The sequence below is a fragment of the Alternaria incomplexa genome (genome assembly GCF_024043165.1).
Source record: "Alternaria incomplexa strain BMP 0042 chromosome Unknown scaffold_4, whole genome shotgun sequence".
Taxonomy (NCBI): domain Eukaryota; kingdom Fungi; phylum Ascomycota; class Dothideomycetes; order Pleosporales; family Pleosporaceae; genus Alternaria; species Alternaria incomplexa.
The window spans coordinates 1,700,903-1,721,217 of record NW_026249853.1 but is presented as its reverse complement, the minus strand read 5'-3'; the positions used below and the strand labels follow the sequence as shown (position 1 = coordinate 1,721,217).

Here is a 20,315-nt window from a genome sequence, read left to right as displayed (position 1 = left end):
TTTTGGAGGGGGCGGTCGGGACGATGAAGAAAGCGTGCACGCGCCCCTTCATGCAGGGTCTCCACCTCCGCGGCGGTCTGGGTCAACTGGCAGGCATGTGGCAAACGGCAACGCGCCAAACCGACAAGGCTGGAGGAGATACTTTTGGTTTGCAAGCGCTTTTGATTCGTTGTCTATCTTTTGACAGTGCTACACACGTTGCCGATGCCACTGGGCTTTTCGGTCCAGGTATCAAAAACTCAGAAACTTTTCCGTAACCGGAAGAAATGCAGATATGCTCGGAAATACACCCCTGACAGTAGTAAAGGAAACAACCAACTCCGGAAATCCCATATTTACACAGCGTCTTGCGCTTATGCCACAGTGGCGGTCTTGTTCTTCTTGGCAACGGGCACCTCGGCCTGCGCATCTGCGGTAGCATCAAGCTCCCGCTTCTCTGAGACGCCGTTCAGTTCGGCCTCAGCTTCCGCAAACTTCTTCTTCTCCTCCTCTGTCATACCCGGTAGCAGAGGCACCTCCTCCTTGGCGTGCAAGTTGTTGTGGTAGGTACGGATGATCGAGTCGGTGTCGTCAAGAGCGATCTTGCGAATGTCTGCAATGGCCTTGATCTTGGACGTGCACTCCTTGTACTGCGCATCCGTCATCTTCAAGCCAAGCTGCTCAGCACGGCTCTTAATCGCATTCCATCCGGTAAGCCTGCTGGCAAAGTGTACATATCGGGACATGCCGAAATCTTGCGGGTTGATGATCTCGTATGTGGAAGGGTTGTTGAGAATGGCCTTGGCGTGAATGCCAGCCTTGTGGGTGAAGGCACAGAATCCAGTGATGTAGTTGTTGAACGGAATGTTGACCTCAACAAGGTCGGCAACCAGGTCCTCAACTTCCTTGAGCGCCTTGATGTTGTACTTGCTGGTAACATATTCGCGGTCGGCAACGATCATGCGGGCCATCAGACCTCCGAGGGGGGTGATACCGTTACGCTCACCAATACCAAGTACTGAGGTATCAATATGCGTGGCACCTGCCTCTAGCGCACAGAAAGCGTTGGCAATGGCGCAACCAGAGTCGTTGTGGAAATGTGTCTCAATGTCGCAGGAAACGACACCGCGCAGAGTTCGTACAAGATCGTACACTTGACGAGGGGACGCGCAACCAACGGTATCGGCGATACCGACACGGTCTACACCAACCTTGTCAACAGCGCTGTAGATGGACAGAAGATCAACCAGGTCCGATCGGAACGAGTCCTCGGAGCTGAATCGGATCTCCTTGCCCTTGCTCTTGACGAACTCGATCACCTCCAGCGCTGTGTTCTTGATGTATGTCATGTCCTTGCCGTGACTGTGCTCGCGGAGGTACGCGGAGGTTCCGATGACGACATCGAGGCCATCAACACCGGTCTCGACAGCGATTCTTGCATCGTCCATGTGGCATCGTACGTGGGTAAGGATCTTGGCTTTCAACTAGCAGGCGTTAGCATGCGTTCTCACGGCTGAGACATTGCGATAAAATACGTACTCCGAGCTTGCAAAGCGCCTCACAGTCCCTTCTTGACTGCTCAGAGGCAGCAGGGCTGGTGACTTCGATGTCTGAATTTGTGGTCAGTCTCTGGAAAATTCGCGCCAAGCGCCGGGAAGCATAGCCGTACAGTCAACACCAAAGTTGTCAAGAGCTCTCGCAATCTTGATCTTGGCTTCAAGATCGAAGTAGGCGTTGGCGAATTGCTCGCCCTCTCTTAGTGTGCTCTCTGCGCAGGTAAAGTCAGCAACGTTTCGATCTTCTCGATACCAAAACTTCGATCCGCCTGTGTGCGCGTCCGATAGCGCTGGAGATAGGCGTTATGACGTACCGATAATCTTGAACCGGCCGACATTCGACAAAAAGTCACCCACAGGCGCATACGGGCTCTTGTGTGTAGGGTGAGGGTTCTGTCTGGTGGTAACACCTGTGAAGCCTTCCTTGCTGCCATTGGCGCCGTTGGTGCCGTTGGTATGGCCGTTGGTAGCGGGTGTTTCTTCGGTGGGAGGACACATGTTGGGCAATTGATGTGGATAATGAGGAGGTAAGAGGGTTGGTGGAGGATGAGCGGTATTTAATTGCTGAGGATTGGTTCAGTGTGAGTCAAGGAGCACAAAAATCTGAAAATCTGCTGCGAAGAGCCATGATGTAGGCGCAGGGCCGTGATCGGGACCTAAGCCGCATTCGCTCGCATGTGGGGTTGTCGTCGGGTGGTGGCCAACGAGACGATTCTGCTTTCATGCATCCAAGGCGGAGTAGACTTCTTTCTTCCGCTCTCGATCTATTTTCTCTCCACAAACCTGGAGAAAATGTGGCCGAGACGCCTGTCTTGGGTCAAGTATTGAGGCATCTGCGGGTTGACCATACCATTGGCGACCCACCTCACCGCCTTCTTACGCAGACGCGGTGAAGATATTGGCCGCGGACTTGCTGCACGCGACACCAAGACATGCTCAACCTTGATCCGCCACATGCTATCGATTTGTGTAGGAACAAACGCAAAAGAAATCATGGCGGTGGGTCGCTTCGCAAAAATCTAGACTAAAACATTTTACTACATGATAAGCATAGATGAGTCTTCGCCAGTAGATGTCAGAACCCCGCTTTTGAGTCAAAGGGCGTGAATGTACGTATGTATAAGATAAACCAGCGTCAGAGCGGTAATTATGACCGGCATGAAGGAAAATCTATTGGTTGATGTAGTACGGTACGGGTCATCCCTTTTCCAAGTTCGTGGTGCTACCTTAGGATACATACACTTGCTGCCCGGCGCTCTTGCAACACCAAGAAGATTCCACCAGCTCCCGTCACCTAATACAAGAGAAAACCTAAACAGGTCTACAGCCTACATCAACGCTAGATTACTTATCTTATATGCTTCTATGTTGACGTAGGCTGCAGGCCTGAGGCCTATTTAGTTCGTTTCTCAGTTAACGTGCCATACAGCTTATGTACGGCTTCTGATGCATATGAATGCGACTATGAGCAGCACGTCTTGTTCTCAACCCGATGAAATGGTCACCTGCTCAAGCTTATGCAGGTACTGCTGCTCGACGTACGATATCGGGTATAGGGAGGACCCTGATCCATACTGGTACTCCTCATTATGCGTGCTAACCCTAGCGACTCTTACGGTGGGGCCCTGGTGTACGCGCCTCTTCTTACCTGTGACCGATGTATTGAAGTGACTTTTGCTGTATTCAGACATTTACATAGACTGCAAGTAGCAGAAAAGATGTTGAACAAGATACCCCCTGACATCATGACAGGAATGCAAGAGTGGGAAACGAAAAAGAACGGTAATTAAGTCAGAAACTACATGGTATCACTTTCCCGCCCTGCAACATCATGGTATCTCGAAACAAATTCCAAACGCCGACGTGACTCGTTCATAGGGTATAACAATCTCAGATGCTTTGCTCCATCTCCGTAATGTAGAGCTTGATATGGCTTTCCATCTTAAGATACTCGTCATGAGCAGCGTGCACCTCGTTCTCAATGTTGTCCTTGAGCTCAGCCATCTTCTTCTCCGTCTGTTCGATGCGTACGCGCCTCCTCTCCATTTCCCGTCCTTTCTCCCCTCGCTCTTCAGTCAACTTCGCATGTGTCTCGCGTAACTCCTCCATCCGTTTGCGCGCACGTTCCGCTTCTTCGTCGCCTTTTGTCTTCAGTTTGTTGGTTCGGGCGTTGATGTTGCCGAGTTGTTTTTGTAGTAGTCGTTCTTGTCGTTCAACGTCGCGGACGTTGTTGCTTCGGTCTGCCAATGCATCTCGATGTCTTGAAGCCTTTGCCAACTCCTCTTCCTCGCGCGACAAATCGGCTTGTACGTCTGTGAGTAATCGTGTGCACGAAGTAACATCAGTCGCAACTACAGCAAATGAGTCGGTAGATGTCTGCAGGGCACGAGCACGGCGGTCCAGCATGTCGATCTGAGTCTTGTCCCCAGTCAGTCGATCGCTTAAGTCCCGCAAGGAGTCCTCCAACGCAGTGGGGCTCTGTTGTGTGTACGGCTTCAGCTTGATAACCTCGCGCTGCACGTTCTCCTTGTTCTCCACTTTCTGTTGCAGCAGCTTCTTCAACCTATCTTGCTCAGCTTTGGCACGCTCAAGTTTCTCTGCAACCGCTTCTTGACCCCTCTTCAACTCTAGCAGCCTGCTCTTGAGTTCGTTGTTGCGTTTCTCTTTCTCTTGCATCAGCCTTTGTGTCGCCGCGCGGTTGCGCTCGAGCTCAGCCAACTGCATCTCTTTTGCTTGCTTGTCGTCGTATAGCTGCTCGATTCGTAGCTTCGTGCGCTCGGCCTTGTTGAAGTGCTCGTCTATGATTTCGGTTTGAGATTCCCGGAAGCGGATGAAGTTGATCATGTACGAGAAGATCTTGACCAGACGACCGTGCGTGGGCTTGTACAGGTCGTTGAAAGTGAAGTCGTGGATGCCACACTGGAATTGTCAGGACGGGCCATGAGGCGTGATTGTCAAAGTCACTTACTTCGCGAAGCAACTTCCTCAGGATGACGAAGAAGGCCATCAGATCCCTGGTGTCGCTCGTATAGAGTCTCTCCGCATCGCCACCGCACATGTCTTCCGCCGCAGCGCGCATTGCCGGCGCAACGACCTCGCGCGTCGTGTTCATGAGTAGCTCGGCGAGCCATTCGAAAACTTTCTGGATGATTTGGGGGTTTGGTTTCTGCAAGTCGGAGACGCTGAACTGGATTCCGATATCTGAGATGCATCCTGCAATTTCGTGATCGGGCTGTTTGGTTAGTGATGCGCAAAGTCAGAGGGGGGCTGCGCGCATACCAAGGTCATGAAAGCGTCGTGTTCGTTTGCGGGCGGCGCGCGCTGGTTGTGCTGCGTAGTCCGCGCCATGCTCATGCGCCCATTGTAAGACATGTTGGGTCGTTGTGCGATGGTGTTCGGACGTGGGCTTCTCAGTCGTATCGTCTTGGGCTGTTCGCTATCGTGGGGTGGTGGTGTTCAGGCGGTGGGCAGTGTTTGTTTACAGGGTCCAACGGTTTGTTGGCATGGAAGGAGCGACCTCGGGTGCCGCCCTTCCGGATCCAGTATCGCGCAACAGCGCATCGATCCATAACTCCACACCGACAGCTCACACATTTCTCATCAGTTTGCACAAGATAAGCAACGCGTAGCCGCTATATGCGCTTCTAGCCTGTGGAATGGAAGATATCTGCCGTTCTTATTGCATAAGCCGCAATGCACTCAAATGGTCATGATCAGCCGTGGTCGAAGGCGTGCAACCACAATAGTAATGTGCCTAGATATACACAATACTCCAGACTGTGTTGGAGCAGACGGTAAGTGTTGACTGTACTGTTTCTTGGTCAATGCTCCGCCTTCTTCACAGACTCGAGTTTGATACAAACACACTCTCTTGCACATAACAGCGCAAAGAGCAATCGGCGTCAGTTTTGAGCATGTGTCTCGCCAACAGTTTGAATTCAGAAGTCAAGACCGGACTCTAACAATAGCAGATGGCCAGAACAGTACTCGCAAAGGCTGTGTTGGCGATGGTCGAAAGTGAGCATTGTGTCTGGCTGCTTGTAATTTCATAGATGAGTAGAGTAGCAGGACCGAAAGTACTCCCACACCAGAAGAAACAAGACTACCAGAGTGCAAAACTGGCAAGCTATCGGATGGTCCTGCAATCCGAGGTACTCATATCATTCAGGCACGCGAGCTCGCTTCAATTGACGCACTGGAAACGCGGTCGTTAGCTTCCTGGTACCGAGACATCACTGCGTCTTGCTTGTGAAGTCTAACTCTGGGGCGCAATTTGGCTAATCGAGTTGAAATTCCTGCCATTTTCTGGCAATGCAGACATGACCACTACAGTCAAATCCCACACGCTTAATCGCAGCTGTGGTAGCAAGACAACATTTTGCTTGCATCATACGTAGATGCCGTGGGAGACTCCGGCAAGAGCAATGTCGCACAGTCAGCTACCCCGCCAACAAGGCCTGACAATAGCATCACTTCATTCAACTAACAAACTAACACTCCAAAGCCTACGTTGACGTTAGGTTACCCACTTTGCAGGTTCCTATGTTGATGTAGGATGCAGCATTGTTCGTTCTTCTCCTTGAAAGAGGTGATGTCTCGGTATTAAGAAGCTCACGACCGCGTTTCCAACATCAGCTGCGATCTAAGATCGGAGATATTATCCAAACCTTCCGCTCGTGGACGATATAAGGGACCAGATTAGACTCATGACACCGGCCCTACATTCGAAGTTTAATGATTGTTTCGTGCTCGAACGACTCGGGTGACCTGTAAAAACGTGGAGTAGGTAAGTTTAGCCTTGCTGTTAGCCGCCGATCTCTCAATAGTGCTAGATCTGGACGCGTGCAAGCGTGTGCGTTTGGGCTACGGCACACTGTGCGTTTCCCCAGACAAGGCGACCTTGGATGCTAGACGTAGTCGTGACGTTGGGTCCTGGAAATGTAGCCGAGACATGCTGCGGGATGCCACTAACGCGAGAAGACTTCTATACGAGAATACAGATAAATAGGACACGATGGAACACAGCATCGTGCACTTGAAACGCAGGCGGGGGTTTCACGGCGTGAAGAGTCTTGGAAGGACCGTTAGTTTTCAGGACGAAAAGCGCAAGCATGTGACAGCGCCCGTTTTCCCGCCCGGCAAAACGGTGTAGTCCGATGATAAGGAACCCCCGCATAACAAATGGGAGAGGTGCCTGTGGGAGGCACGGGTACCTGAGTGGAGGACCGCACGACACTGTTGCCGTCGCTCGATGGACTGGGAGGGGTACAGGGGGATTCGCTGGCTGGACAATGGCGCCGTTGGCCTGCAAGACCGACGTGGCTGTCCATGTCCCGCTGAATTTTCGATATTCGATACTTCCCGCAGCGCGCTGCCATGCACCGTACCGTCGTCCGATGTGTTGTCCCTGCGGCCTCGCTGGAAATGACGAGAAGTGTTTTTTTCTTAGGCACCGTGGCTCACAGGCCTGGCACCAACTGCGCGGTGTTGGTCGAGAGATTGAGTTGGCGATGCCGGGGCGTGATTGGCCCCGGCGTGATGAGCGAAGCCATGCCAGGTGGGTGAGGGTGGCGTTGGGTACGCTCGTGTCGAGAACGAGGCAGCTTGAGCCGAATGAATCGGCGTCGCCATACAGAGATGGATGGAGTTGGAGTGATTGATAGAGCCTTTTGGGTCCCAGATTTGAGAGTTCGGCATGGTGCGTCGAGGCAGGCGCTGAACAACGTGACGAGTTCTGTGGTGGCAGTCGCGGTGGGCGTAGCAATTGCCCGACGAAACTGAGGCTATTTTAGGTAGTCGCAGATCGGCAGGTCGAGCCACAACCCTGGAGGCAAGCACGGTTAAGCCTGAGCCTGCCAGCCGGTTAGGAGTCTGAGGAGTCTGACATCACGCTCCCTCCCGCTGCATTCACATCATTCGCCTCGCCGTCCATATCACTCTACCTCCACTTCCATTTTCACGATTCACCAGCCGTTTGCGCCAAGTGCTACCCGTCGCCAAAGCTCGTCCACCATGCAGCCCACCCGCGTATAATCGCTTTCTCACGCTCGCGCCGCCTATCGCGACCGCCGCGACTCAACCCTCCACCCTATTCCCCTGCCTTGCTTCTGTCGCTGCCCTGGCGCTCGCACAGCTCCATGTGGCTGTTTGGGCGAAGACGCAGAAAGGCCGCTAAATTCAGAGACGGACCCACCGAGGTTACAGACAGGAAGCGGCCTGTCGCAGAGCAAGCCAGCACGATTCAGACGGCAAATGGACCGCGACGAGGGCCCAGCCAGCGCCAGCGCCGGCGAAGGGGTAGTTCACGCTCTACCGCATCGGTACGCGACGTTGAAAAGATGCTTCCCGAGCCCGCTTTTGCGAAAGACTGGGTGGTCCAAACGAGCGCCGAAGACATCACCGCCCTGCCCAAGCAGCACCGCTTGGCTCACAGCCCGCACCTGCGCCCAATAACCCACGACCACGCCGGAATCCCCTACAACTTCCACGACCACTCCCATTCCAGCCTGCCGCCCTCAGCAAAGGACCGTGGTAAGCTGCAGCGACCCCAGTCAATGCGCAAGGATATGCCCGGAGACTCTTCCCTGATCCGCCGGAAGTCGAGCAAGAGGCGAAAAGAACATGACCACGTCCGCGAAGAGGAGATCCGCGCCATGTCATTACCAATGCCGCAGAAACGTCCAGCCGCCAGCTCGGGAGGCATGCTCCGCAGAGACAGCAAGAAGGTCAAGGGCGCCCTGAACCACCGCTTCGAGCGTCCCACGTCAAACGTATCGCTGCCCCTCGAAAACTCCATCCATTCATCCATGTCTGGCAATTCAGAGAACCGTGCCTTCCGCGTGAGCGCGCTCGACATGTTCTCTCCCCGCCCGACTATCCGCGTCTCCGTCGGCTCCAACCACTACGCCAGCGACCGCATGTCGCCCAACACCTACAGCGACAAATCCACCCGCCGACCCATTAGCAGTACAGATGAGAAAGCGAGCCGAAGGACGAGCCGGATCGACGACCTCGCCGACGAACTCGACGCCGGAGCACTCCGCGATATCCTAGAACGAGACAAGAGGCGGAGAGAGAAGAAGGCCAAGGCCGACCAGGAGCGGTTGCGCAGGAGACTAGAGCGCCGTGCAGAGAAACAAAATGCCATGGAAGCAAGAGGCACGCCTGCGACTCCCAGCAAGGACGGCACCGGCATGGTCGGTCTCGGTATCGAGCGGGAGGCGCCTATGCCCATGGAGGATGTCCGCCCATCTACGCCGCCTCAGCCCCAGCAACTGGAGATGCCCGTCACACCCCGTGCTGAGTACAGTCAATTGCCGACGCCGTTGGAAAGTCCTACAGAAGACCCCGTTGTACCTGATGCCCGAGCTGTTCGTTATTCGCGAGGCAGTGCTTCCGCACAAGTACACACACGCGGACCTTCCAACGCTTCAATCTTGCCAGAACTCATCTCGGAGAAGCTTGCACATGACACGCCTGTAGATTCTATCGAGCACGCGAACGATCCTACCCGAAGCGGCTCGCTGCATCCCGTTGACACGGCCGATACCTTTGTCACGTCAAAACACGGTTCCTCTACACGCCGGCGTAGCTCAGAGGGCAGACGTATGGGTGTATTTGCATCTCTTTTCCGAAGAGGCAAACGCAACTCGCAAGACCAGGCACGACCCACACCATCAGAGATCTCATTTTCCAACACATCGCGAGAGTCCATGTCTCGCCAACCCCTCCCACCTCACCTGGTTGGAACCGCTCCTCCTACTCAACCAATTCAGATCAAGAGACCTTCTAGCGTACCCCGACGGACAATGTCCAAATTCAGGGAAGACCTACCGGAGTTCCCCCTGTCACCTCCAGATTCACGGGTGCAGTCGCCAGAAGTCCCTTCCACAAGCGTCATCGCCGCTCGCCGTAGAAGCCAGCATCTCTCAGACCTCCGTGTGGGGTCACTTCCTGGAGATCGCTCAGATTCTCCAGTCAGTCCAGGGGCGCCTATCAATATCATGTCGCAATCACTCGCCTCTGTCGACTCTGAGGGGTCGTGGCTCTCTGGTAGACCACCCAAGCGATCGTCGAACCGGTCGCAGATGCGCGCCAGTCTGACATCCTCAGCCCCGCAACGCAATGACGATTTCAGTGCGTCCTACGAGGAATTAGGCATGGCGGACGATGAATACTTCAAAAAGTTAACCCCGCTGCCAGACCAAAGAGGTCGATCTCCTTATGCAAGCGATGATCGGGGACGCAAGGCTAGCAGCACGCTCATGACGCTAGACGCCGCTGCTGAGTCGGATGAGGAGGTTGAGCCTGCACCTGCGCAGATGCCTTCTGGCCAGGAAGAAGAATTTGTCCAAGGAAGCGTCGTTCGCCAGCCCACCATCATCCATCGCCGACCCCGGGTTAAATCGACTGAAGGCCTCCTAAGCATGTTTCTCGATGATACTGAGGATCCATCATCCAAGGTTGCCGATATGGGGCAAGAGTCACCGGACCCGGACTCACCGACGTCCCCAACGTCGGATAGTGAGCCAGTCATGCTTCAGCGCGCTAGAAGCGTCGATCTCGGGAAGGGTCACGTTCGTCACCTCAGCGCTGGTTCCGCTAGGCTCCTGGACATTCAGAAGCGATCTAGTACACCAGTACAAGGCCGATCGCACGGGCTGTCCGGGCAAGAGTAACACTCCCATTTTCGATGATTGATATGTTTCAGGAACACGCATGCATGCCACGCCGCGCCATTCATTTTGCTTTCCTTTGTATCCTGTCGCTCCTTACCATTTCCTTGCATGTCTCTTCCAACTACGACCACTCATTTGTATTTCCTTACCTATCTCTTGCTTTTTTTTGGCTTGGCTGCATGCGTCTCCTGAACCAATCGACCCTTGGATGGACGTGCTCGCTCGGACTACCTACCTGCATTCGGATCGTCTTCCAGACTGCATAGCGTGGCGTTGGTGTTTGTTTCAGAGTTATTTTTCGGCATGTTACCACAAGCTGCCTGTGGCGGCTTCTGTGATGCCCTCATTTCCGGTTATGATTTTTAGGCGTGTTAGGAAACATCTGTAGTATATAGACGGGCTTGAGGCCTGAATTCGGGATTTGGATTGTCACATTGTATAACGTTTAGGGCAGATACCACGGGCACGGCGTCGAGAAGATGCTGCGTTCACCACTCTTTATGAAGAGACTTTAGTTTAAATCAGCTGTATCAGCTTTGCATCTTGTATTATCGGACCTCGATGATGCTCTCCACCGTGTTGTGACGTAGCGTGTACGTCTTGTAGGCCACTTGAAATGGCGGTGGTGCAAGGAAATCTTCACCTAGCATGGCATCTCGCGCGACACAGAGACGACTGCTACGTCGAACACGATACCGTGAGCCGTGATTCTCTCGTATCCATTGCCGTATCTAACGTAGGAGGCTGTTCAAAGGCAGGGGAAGCACATGCATGCCGCCGTCGCCTTACCAAAGGAAGCAGGAGGACCCTGGTGGGGCAAATCGGGCGGTCGGGCAAGCACGTCATCTATCATGGCAGCCCCTCTGCGCCGCGAGTGTACAGTAATCCGCGCTTTATCATCATAACGCCAGACCCAGGAACCCTTTAGAAACCCTACTCCCTCGTCCGTTCCATATACCCGCCGATATTTGAAATTGTAAGTACTAAGTCCCTATCTCCAGCTACTCTCCGCCCGCCATCACAGCGAATCTTCGATTTGCGCAGGGACTCGAACGGCTTTGCCGAAAAATAAGCGCATCAGAATTGTTATCGGCAACGGCGGCCAGTTCATTCCATCAGCCGAATTCTTTGAAATCGCCTTCCCCTGCTGTCTCATTACCCTTCTACATATACTATGTTCGCGCCGTCGTCCTTCCGAGCCACCAGAACACTGCTCACATCTGCGCGCCTGCGAACAGCTATCCACCCCACATCGACCGCAAACCTCTACCGACCACTCTTCACCCAAAAGTTCTTCTCCAACACCGCCAAAATGAGCGACGAAAAGCAGGGTGTACACAACCTCATGAAGTGAGTCATTCCCATCGCATCTCATATGAAATGCGCGACGTCATACGCCATCGGCATGCGCTGACGCGACGGCATCGTAGGACGAGCGACTTCGACGAGGCCATGGCTGTGAAGGACACCCTCATGGTCCTCGACTGCTTCGCGACATGGTGCGGCCCTTGTAAAGTGATCGCTCCCCAGGTCGTCAAGTAAGTATCCGCACTGCCCTGGCAGCTAGCCGCGACTAACCGCCTTGTAGGTTCTCCGAGAAGTACCCCAGCGCGCGCTTCTACAAGCTCGACGTCGACGAACTCTCCGAGGTTGCAGGAAAGCTCGGCATCCGCGCCATGCCCACCTTCATCCTTTTCAAGAACGGCGACAAGGTTGCCGAGGTCGTTGGTGCCAACCCCAAGGCCCTCGAGACCGCTATCCAGAACAACCTCGAGGCATAGAGCGCACAACCCAAGACGCCCCGCAAGCACCGACGATCGCGTCCAGCTCCAGACTAGACTCGGATATTGATTAGACGGATACTGTTTTGTTGAGGGTTTGAATCATGGGCAACAAGCGGGGAAGTAGCATCGTGATAATAATTTTCAATATCAACTGCTACAAACATCTTGCACTTGACCATTGGAGACCTGAGGACCAAGAGGATTGATTCATAAGCGTTCAGTCCACTCCCAAACTGCCCCCGCGCCTATTTCCCATGTATTGTGGTCCTGGAGATGATGCGCTACTCCTCTGACTACTTTAAACGTCACACCCTACCATTCTTCGGCACTATTGATAACACCCAAATCAGGCGTGGAGATGCCGTCAAACGTACGCTTGTGTGAATGGCATGTGGAGGCGTAACAGGTGTTCAGCTGCACCCTGCAGGCTGGACAATTTGAACAGTAGCATTGTGAATGTGACAGTAGCTTCGATTCCAGAGAGTTTGCCTTGGGTGGGTCGCGATTACCAAGAACGATCGGAAAATTGATATTTGTAACTGAACTGAGGGAGATGGAAGGTGGGGCTTGGGCCAGAGAAGAAGGCACGGCTGGAACGCTAGTGGGGTTGTGCATCGTGTTGCAATACCATCACCAGACTCTCTCACCATTTCCGCACTTCGTCATTGTATAGACTGATTACTTCTATTTTAATTACTTTCTTTCGCACCCAGACTTTGGCTGGCTCGGTATGCAAACTAGGGTATTTCTAGAAACTGGATGTTTTCCCAGAACATCAGCGCTTGCCACAGCTACTTCCACCTTCGAGGCCACACGAGTTTTATCCTAGCCTCAGCTTCTCAATCACAAGAACTGGGCGACGCATATCACCAGTTTGCACTTAGTTGTGCCAGAGAGGACCACTTGCGACAAGAAGGGCGCATCTAGTACAGCCTCCGTCTCTGCCCGCCAACTTCTTAGTTCTCTGGACGCCCAAACTTTCGTTCATGACGAAAGGGATTCAAGTTCTTTGCGAAACGCTTAACGCGATCGCGCTTTGAATCCCTACGTTGCACACCTGATACTCGCTGCAAACCACCTAGAGCCGGCTGGTACATGTCACTGCTGATAGTCGGCACACGTACAGGTGTACTGTGATGCCCTGACATTGCTGATTCGTGTTCAAGAGCTGATGCGTTTGGAGAAGTGATGATCCCGGACTGCGGGCGTTTGTGCTTCGATTTCTCTTCTGATATACACGTAGTTTTGGCGGCAGCAGCGGTTGTGGAGTGTCGTTTGGGGGCGGCTACTGGTTGTTGAGAGAGATCGTCCAGATGAGTATGGTTGGAGCTTTCGGGAAGAAATGAGTCTGGTCCAATGATTGGAAGATCTTGGTCTGAGTCGTACTCTTCAGCCGGCGGTGCAGGGAGCGGATGATCAGATCGAAGGAAGTCTTCTGCCGTTGGCTGACGGATCAAGCCACTATTATTACCATACATAGCGCTCTTAGGATGCTCGTTCACATCGTGACCGTGCAAGGGGTATGGTGGTGATCGTGCAAAACCATATTCTCTTCTTTCCCTATCCATGATTGGCCCAACATACTCATTATGGTCGGGCATATCGATAGAGTGCTGTTCACTAGACTGGATATCGCCCATGAAGGTCTTGTACGAGTATGCCAGCGGTTGGGTTCTGCCAAAATTGTTCTCCGCGGCGGCCCCTGGATGACATTGTGATCCAATATCATCTCTAGACGGATAATCCCACATGTGTTGACCTGCGTACAGAGTTGGCTGTGTGAGAGAAGAGGACGGTGGCGGTAGCTGCACTGGCCTTGATGCCGTGAACTGTACAGACGAAGAGCCTTCCAAAGGCTCTATCCGCGATGGTGTATTAGGACGTGATGAGGGGTACGGAGCCTTTGTTCCTGCGTCCATGCTTGATGTTTTTAGCATCCCTAGTACATGTCTTGCTCGGATGAACCTTGGTGGTTCTGGGGTAGCGGAAAAGGTATTAAACTTCTGGTCACCTGTTTTTGGAGTTGAGGTTCAAGATCAGATGCGCGTGATAACGAGTTCCTAGTGTGGACCGAATGCACTGTGTGGCAGTGCGGCACAGCGCCAACGCTATGAAAGCCTGGTTTAATCGTAAGGAGCTCAAGGAAGCGGGCGCCGTCAATGACATAGCGGAATTCACAACCATCAAGTTCGTCAAATTCACTGCGTTGCAGTGCTTCAGACACCAGAACATGAATGTACTTGCCAGATCATTACGTGCATAATATCTGCAGGTTCCGCATCTAACCAGCAGCGACTGAACCGTCAATGATCAGCATATGCCTCATGTTACATACTAACATTCACATGCCGCCCGCACTTTGAAATGAGTTGCCGACTTGCAGGGCAGAGACGCTGCGAACTTCATCCTCCACAATCATACACAGTTTACCTCCACCCACGATGTTCTCACCACTCGGCCAAAACACTGTAACTCCCAATCGCACTGTACCGGCCCCTGTTACCAGCAGTCGGTGGGATAACGCTCGAGAATATCGGCGTCGGGTGCAGCGAGCGCCTCAGATAGACCCTCGCTCTGATGTCTCGATCCCAGATGTAGAACAGCATGCCGAATTCTGGGTACGAAAGCTCGTCCTGGCCATGATAAATCTCGAAAACATCAAGGATCCTGAGAATTCAAGCGCAGCCAGGATGTTTCGACCAGAAGCGTACGACTCTCTACTGCTCGAGGCGACGTGCCGCGAAATCTTCTCAGCTTTAATCGACCGGTGCAAGAGCGGCTTCCGAGGGCCAGCTCAGTTCAACAAAGCCCTGAAACCCCACCGAGGCCTCGAGGCTGATGCTGATGCGACGTGCGCAGAGCGCATGCAGAATGTAGTAAATGCACTGCTTTGGAATAAAAGAGTTGCGAAAGACGTGTTATTTGAAGACTGGAAGATTCGGCTCCTTGTAAACCATCCTTTGGCTTACGATAAGGAGAAGGATTCGCAGAAGGGCTCGAACGATCAGCGGAGAAAGAGACTGGAATCTGAAAGGGAGAAGCTGAGGCAAACCGAACAAGAGTTGCTTGCTTATCGCTCTAGTCAGGAACGATCATGATACAGCGGTGGAGGAGCGATGTGGCGGATAAGGCAGGACTATCGACACAACTTGATGTGAATCAACTTGATTGGCGAAGAGATAAGCTTGATCAGTATAATCGTAAACTTCCTAAGCAATTATTGTCAGTGAAAGCGTACCACCGAGACCGTTCTTTAGTTATTGAGTCATCAACGTGACCCAGGGTCTTTGCTAGGGATGCAAGGAATGTAAAGGTGGCCGTTACAGATCTATCGCTCGCAATCAGAAGTGATGATCGGTCTGCGATGGGTAGCTTCAGTAGTGCGTGAGAGATGAACGCTGCGCAGCGCTGGAGGTGCGTGGGGAAAGAGAGGGGGCGATAGCCAAAAGCTGCCTAGTCCAGGCGGGGCGTGCTTGGCGCTCGAACAAGGACACCGCGACCAGTCCACACCTTTCTTTCAGGATGGTAGTAGCTATGCCGATGATTTCCTTCACACCTCCTTCCTTGATTCTCAAGGCCCGATGCATGGCGACGCAGCCGTCCGAACGAGTCGGTCATTGACAGGCTAGCTTCCGCTCAACCAGACCGCTGTGACGAAGGCTTCATTACGCCCAGGAGCAACAGCAAGACATGATGGAAGCTTTCAACACTGCCGAGGTCACTTGGGCAATATTCAACGAAGCTGATCTTCAGGATAAGGGTTGCCACATTGCTTGATGAGGAAGGTCGCGATGTAGGGTATGTCAAGATATTGTCAGATCTTGGACGTTCGACCGTCTTGGTTTACTACCAGGTGGCCAACAACCCCTTCATACCTCATTTTGCTTTTCATTGGGTGCTATCTGCTTGGCCTGGTATCGAAATGTCTGCCAAGATCAGGTCACAAACGTTCAAGAACGGCGCAGCCGTTAGCATCGCTCGGCGCCAACCGCTTATCCGAGATACCCAGAAATCCAAGAACGTAGGATGGAATTCGAGCGAGTACCGAGCGCCTTGCACAGGCAGTTATCTCTGGGCGATCAGGGTACCGGGAAGATTGTCTGGTGCCGAGAACGTTGTGAATGGTAATACAGTGCCACGACTTTGCTGAATGAGGCAGCTCGCAATCCGAAGGAAGATGCCAAAGAGATTTATATAACCCGGCGAGTCGGCGTGAGCGTTTGAGATAATCACGTTCTCACCACCCGCCATGTCTACAGGGGCAAATCTCGAGATTGTTGACGCCGCATTGGCGAATGCACCTCGTCTTCACAACGACACACGGGGCAGTGCGAGCTTGGAGAAGCACGACAAGTTTGTGTCAACTTCCGAGAGTCTTGTTGGCCCCAATGGCGAGCAATACCCTACCGAAGAAGACTGGGGAAAGCTTCGTCGTGTATATGGCAAAGTCAATTGGATGAGTACGTACATCCTTTCTACAGGGTCTTCATGTACCATGCGCTGACGTACCAACCCACTACTAGTCTACATCATCGGTGTTGTAGAAATGTGTGAGCGTTTTGCTTACTACGGAACAACCGCCGTCTTTGTCAACTTCATCCAGAGAGACCTCCCCACGTCAGGACCCTTCCCTGAAGCTGGCGCTGCGGGCGACGGTCAACCAGGAGCCCTTGGAATGGGCCAGCGTGCTAGCACAGGCCTTGTTCAATTCAACTCATTCTTCTCGTACATTATGCCGCTAGTTGGTAAGTGCAATCTTTGTTCCCGAGCAAGACTTGTACTAATCTTTTCATTAGGCGGCTGGGTTGCTGACGAATACTGGGGCAAGTTCAAGACGATTTACTTCGCCATTGCCGTTGCTACACTCGGCCATATCCTAATCATCATTGCCGCGATCCCCCAGGTCATGGGACCAAATCCCGAAGGAGCTCTTGCTTCGTTCATTCTGGGCCTGATTTTGTTTGGCACCGGTGTGTAAGTGTGTCCGCACGGAACGCACTCAAACCATATGCTAATTACTTGCAGGGGCTTTTTCAAGTGCTGCATCTCTCCGCTCATTGCGGAGCAATATGAGGCCAGCCATCCGCGAGCTTTCATTCGCACCGAGCCCAATGGTGAACGGGTTATAGTCGACCCGGGCATCACATATTCGCGAGTATACATGCGTTACTACCTTCTGATCAATGTCGGTGCGCTGGTCGGCCAAGTCTCTATGGGTAAGCAATATCCGTTGAACCGTGCGATGCGGTAGCTGACGTCCATCACAGTATATGCCGAGAAATACGTCGGCTTCTGGCTCTCCTTCACGTTACCAACTATTCTCTTTGCACTCTGCCCGCTTCTGATGGTCACCCTCAGCAAGCACTACGTCAAGAAACCCCCACAAGGTGATGTGCTGGTCAAGTCCATGAGAACATACGGTTTGGTTCTGAAAGGGCGCTTCTCGCTCAATCCCGTGCGTACGTGGAAGAATCTCTCTGATCCGAACATTTGGGACGCTGCAAAACCAAGCAAAGTCGCCAACAAGCCAGTGTGGATGACTTTCGATGACGCGTGGGTGGACGAAGTTCGACGTGGCATCAAGGCCTGTCAAGTGTTCTTCTGGTTGCCCATATTTTGGCTGCCTTATGGCCAAATGTACGTATCATTGGTACCTTGGATGCACATAAGACACCCGCTGACCGTCTTCAAGGACCAGTAACCTGGTTTCGCAGGCGTCCACCATGAAGCTCAATGGTGTACCAAATGATGTGGTACATAACCTGGTATGTTCTCGACGCCTAGATACACGAGAGAAAAACTCTAACACGAATTGCCCATAGAACCCATTCACGTTGCTGATTTGCATTCCGATATTCGACAAATTTATCTACCCGAGGCTTGCCCACTGGGGTATCAACTTCACACCTCTGAAGAAGATCCAAGCTGGTTTCGTCTGCGCTATGCTTTCCATGGTGGTTGCAGCAGTCATCCAACACTTCATCTACCAGAAATCGCCTTGCGGAGAGTTCCCAACAGACTGCGATCAGCCCCCGGATCTCTCAGTGTGGACCCAGGTTCCTGCATACATTCTCATCGCATTCTCGGAGATCTTCGCCAGCATTACGGGACTTGAATACGCGTTCTCCAAAGCACCGAAGAACATGCGATCTTTGGTGACTGGCATGTTTTGGTTCACGCACGCTTTCTCGTCTGCCATCGCTCAGGCCTTCGTGCCGTTGGCTGGTGATCCATTGCTCGTGTGGCTGTACATGAGCATTGCCATCCTTACGTTCCTTGGTTGGGTTGGTTTTGCCTGGACTTTCCGCAGCTTGGACCGAGAGAATGACCAACTTGACAAACTCCCGGAAGGTGGCTTTCAATCTAACGCTGAGTACACCGCGGCGAAGACTGAGAACGTGGAAAGGGCTTAATCTCAAGAGCATCACTTACTGTTGTATATTCAAGATCTCTGCTGGACTATTACATGGCTTGTGGAATGGTAAAGGACGATTTTATACCCTATGTGCAACCTTACTCTTTATGGCTCGATGTGAAGCTCAAAGCCAGGCCTGCAGCCTACATTAACATGCAAGCATGCAAAGTAGATGATCCAAAGCTAGTGTAGGCTCTAGACCTGTTCAGCCTTTTTCTGGTATGAAGTGGAAGCAGCGGCCATGACTGAGAATGATAAGGCAACATCCGATGACATTTGCTCCGCGGAGGCTACCGAGGTTTCCGACACCGTCACGACCGCGCACGCGTCTACCAAAGGTGAGCAATCTTTTGCGACCATTCGCAAGACTCTATCGTCTGAAGATCATTAGTTCCATCTTAAGATGGAGAAAATGATACTCACAAGCTGACGAACTCATGCTCAAAACGACTGTTGATGGCAAAACCTATTCGGCCGCCCCCTAACACTATTCGGCCGCCCCCAAAAAGATCAGATGAGATGGAAGCAAATCCTTGAGATGAAAAGGTCCCCTACGGCTATAATACTCGCCTATTCAAGCTTATTTCCTAAACAGGCAATGTAGCGTCGCGCGCGCGAGCCTAAATAGTTATCATCTGGTCTTTTTAGTGACGTAGCGTCGCGTGCGCGAGCCTGAAGGGTAATCATCTAGTCTTTTTGGCTACGAAGATGAGATGATAGGCCCCTGAGCACTTCTCTAGCCCAAATTCACACTAAAATCAACACCTTTACACAGTGATTGCCTAATTAGGCGATATATCCTAGTGACGTAGCTTGTTAGAGGCGTAAAGACGTCAGGGGCTTTCCATCTGATCTTTTGGGGGCGGCCGAATAGCGTATGGGGGCGGCCGAATAGGTTTTGCCCTGTTGATCACCTTCTCGTGCGCACGTCACGTAAAGCAGTAGCCGCCTTTATCGGTTGGTTCTTGCGAAGTGCATTCCATGCAAACACCAATATTACAAAGCCCAGTCTCATTCATACAATCGTGCTTTGAAAGAAACAATCGCGGCATGAACAATTATTCCCGACAACATACGTCAGATCCGTCACCTTTCTAGGGCAAGCGCCGCCTCGGGGAGCATGGGCGACGCTAAATCCAAGCCTCTAGCCATGAACACAACAAAAAGTCTCCAGCGAAAACCCACTTTCGCATCTCCCGTCACAAGCATTCGAAGAGGCCCCAATTTTAAAAGCATAGCGTTTTGCTTATGTGTCGGAGGCCTTCCTGACCTTTCCGATGATGGCTCGCGGGCGTCACGTCACGGAGATAAGGCAGCTCGTGGCGGTTTCCTCAAGCTCCTAAAAGGTTGCGGAACGGTCTTCTGATTATACCCTATAATCTTTTTTTAGCTACCTTTTTGTTTTTCTCGCCTCTTATGACGTTCTTTTTACAGCACAGAGCTCTTCAGCGACATGTGAAGGAAGAATTACAACGCGTAACTGAAGTCTCAGACCCACTGACTGCTCGTACTGCACGCTCGCCCGACGAGGCACATGGGTTGGGGGATGCAGCGTTACCTAAAGAGCTGGATAAAGGTGAACCGTTCACTCGGATTCCGGGCATCACGCTGAGAGAAGATGGTAACAACGAGCTGTATTACCAGGTTGATTGGAGCGGGCCCGATGACCAACACAACCCGAAGCAATTCTCAACCCTACACCGTATTGGTGCGACATTACTCGTATGCCTTGTCGCTTTCGTTGCGACTCTTGCATCTTCCATCGACTCTGCAGTTCTCACCAGAGCGTCCGCCGAGTTTGGGGTTTCGGAGGTAGCGGAGTCGTTGGCTACTGCACTCTTTCTGGTAGGCTTCGGCTTTGGAGCTCTCCTACTTAGGTATGACTTGAACGACCGAATTGCGT

The 20,315-nt window shown here is 52.5% G+C and overlaps 6 protein-coding genes across 6 annotated transcripts; 4 read left to right on the top strand and 2 right to left on the bottom strand.

The window, feature by feature from the left end:
• Positions 1 to 353: 353 nt before the first annotated feature.
• LYS1 (Saccharopine dehydrogenase) lies at positions 354 to 2,033 on the bottom strand (the record flags this gene model as incomplete). Its single annotated transcript, XM_051433369.1, has 4 exons — positions 354 to 1,463; positions 1,519 to 1,589; positions 1,649 to 1,747; positions 1,850 to 2,033. The coding sequence occupies 4 exons, from the start codon at positions 2,031 to 2,033 to the stop codon at positions 354 to 356; spliced, it is 1,464 nt and encodes a 487-aa protein (XP_051293267.1).
• A 1,392-nt stretch (positions 2,034 to 3,425) lies between these two features.
• On the bottom strand, positions 3,426 to 4,907 carry J4E90_003801 (uncharacterized protein; the record flags this gene model as incomplete). The annotated part of the gene is made up of 3 exons (XM_051433368.1): positions 3,426 to 4,454; positions 4,504 to 4,767; positions 4,815 to 4,907. 3 exons carry the CDS (start codon positions 4,905 to 4,907, stop codon positions 3,426 to 3,428), a joined length of 1,386 nt encoding a protein of 461 aa, XP_051293266.1.
• Positions 4,908 to 7,672: 2,765 nt separating this feature from the next.
• On the top strand, positions 7,673 to 10,213 carry J4E90_003800 (uncharacterized protein; the record flags this gene model as incomplete). The annotated part of the gene is given in 2 exon segments (XM_051433367.1): positions 7,673 to 7,680; positions 7,699 to 10,213. 2 exon segments carry the CDS (start codon positions 7,673 to 7,675, stop codon positions 10,211 to 10,213), a joined length of 2,523 nt encoding a protein of 840 aa, XP_051293265.1.
• A 1,312-nt stretch (positions 10,214 to 11,525) lies between these two features.
• On the top strand, positions 11,526 to 11,994 carry J4E90_003799 (uncharacterized protein; the record flags this gene model as incomplete). The annotated part of the gene is made up of 3 exons (XM_051433366.1): positions 11,526 to 11,563; positions 11,644 to 11,751; positions 11,802 to 11,994. 3 exons carry the CDS (start codon positions 11,526 to 11,528, stop codon positions 11,992 to 11,994), a joined length of 339 nt encoding a protein of 112 aa, XP_051293264.1.
• Positions 11,995 to 14,438: 2,444 nt separating this feature from the next.
• J4E90_003798 (uncharacterized protein) lies at positions 14,439 to 15,095 on the top strand (the record flags this gene model as incomplete). Its single annotated transcript, XM_051433365.1, has 1 exon — positions 14,439 to 15,095. One exon carries the CDS (start codon positions 14,439 to 14,441, stop codon positions 15,093 to 15,095), a length of 657 nt encoding a protein of 218 aa, XP_051293263.1.
• Positions 15,096 to 16,246: 1,151 nt separating this feature from the next.
• Positions 16,247 to 18,410, top strand: J4E90_003797 (uncharacterized protein; the record flags this gene model as incomplete). Its single annotated transcript, XM_051433364.1, has 7 exons — positions 16,247 to 16,457; positions 16,521 to 16,742; positions 16,794 to 16,971; positions 17,023 to 17,213; positions 17,265 to 17,634; positions 17,690 to 17,762; positions 17,820 to 18,410. 7 exons carry the CDS (start codon positions 16,247 to 16,249, stop codon positions 18,408 to 18,410), a joined length of 1,836 nt encoding a protein of 611 aa, XP_051293262.1.
• Positions 18,411 to 20,315: the final 1,905 nt, after the last annotated feature.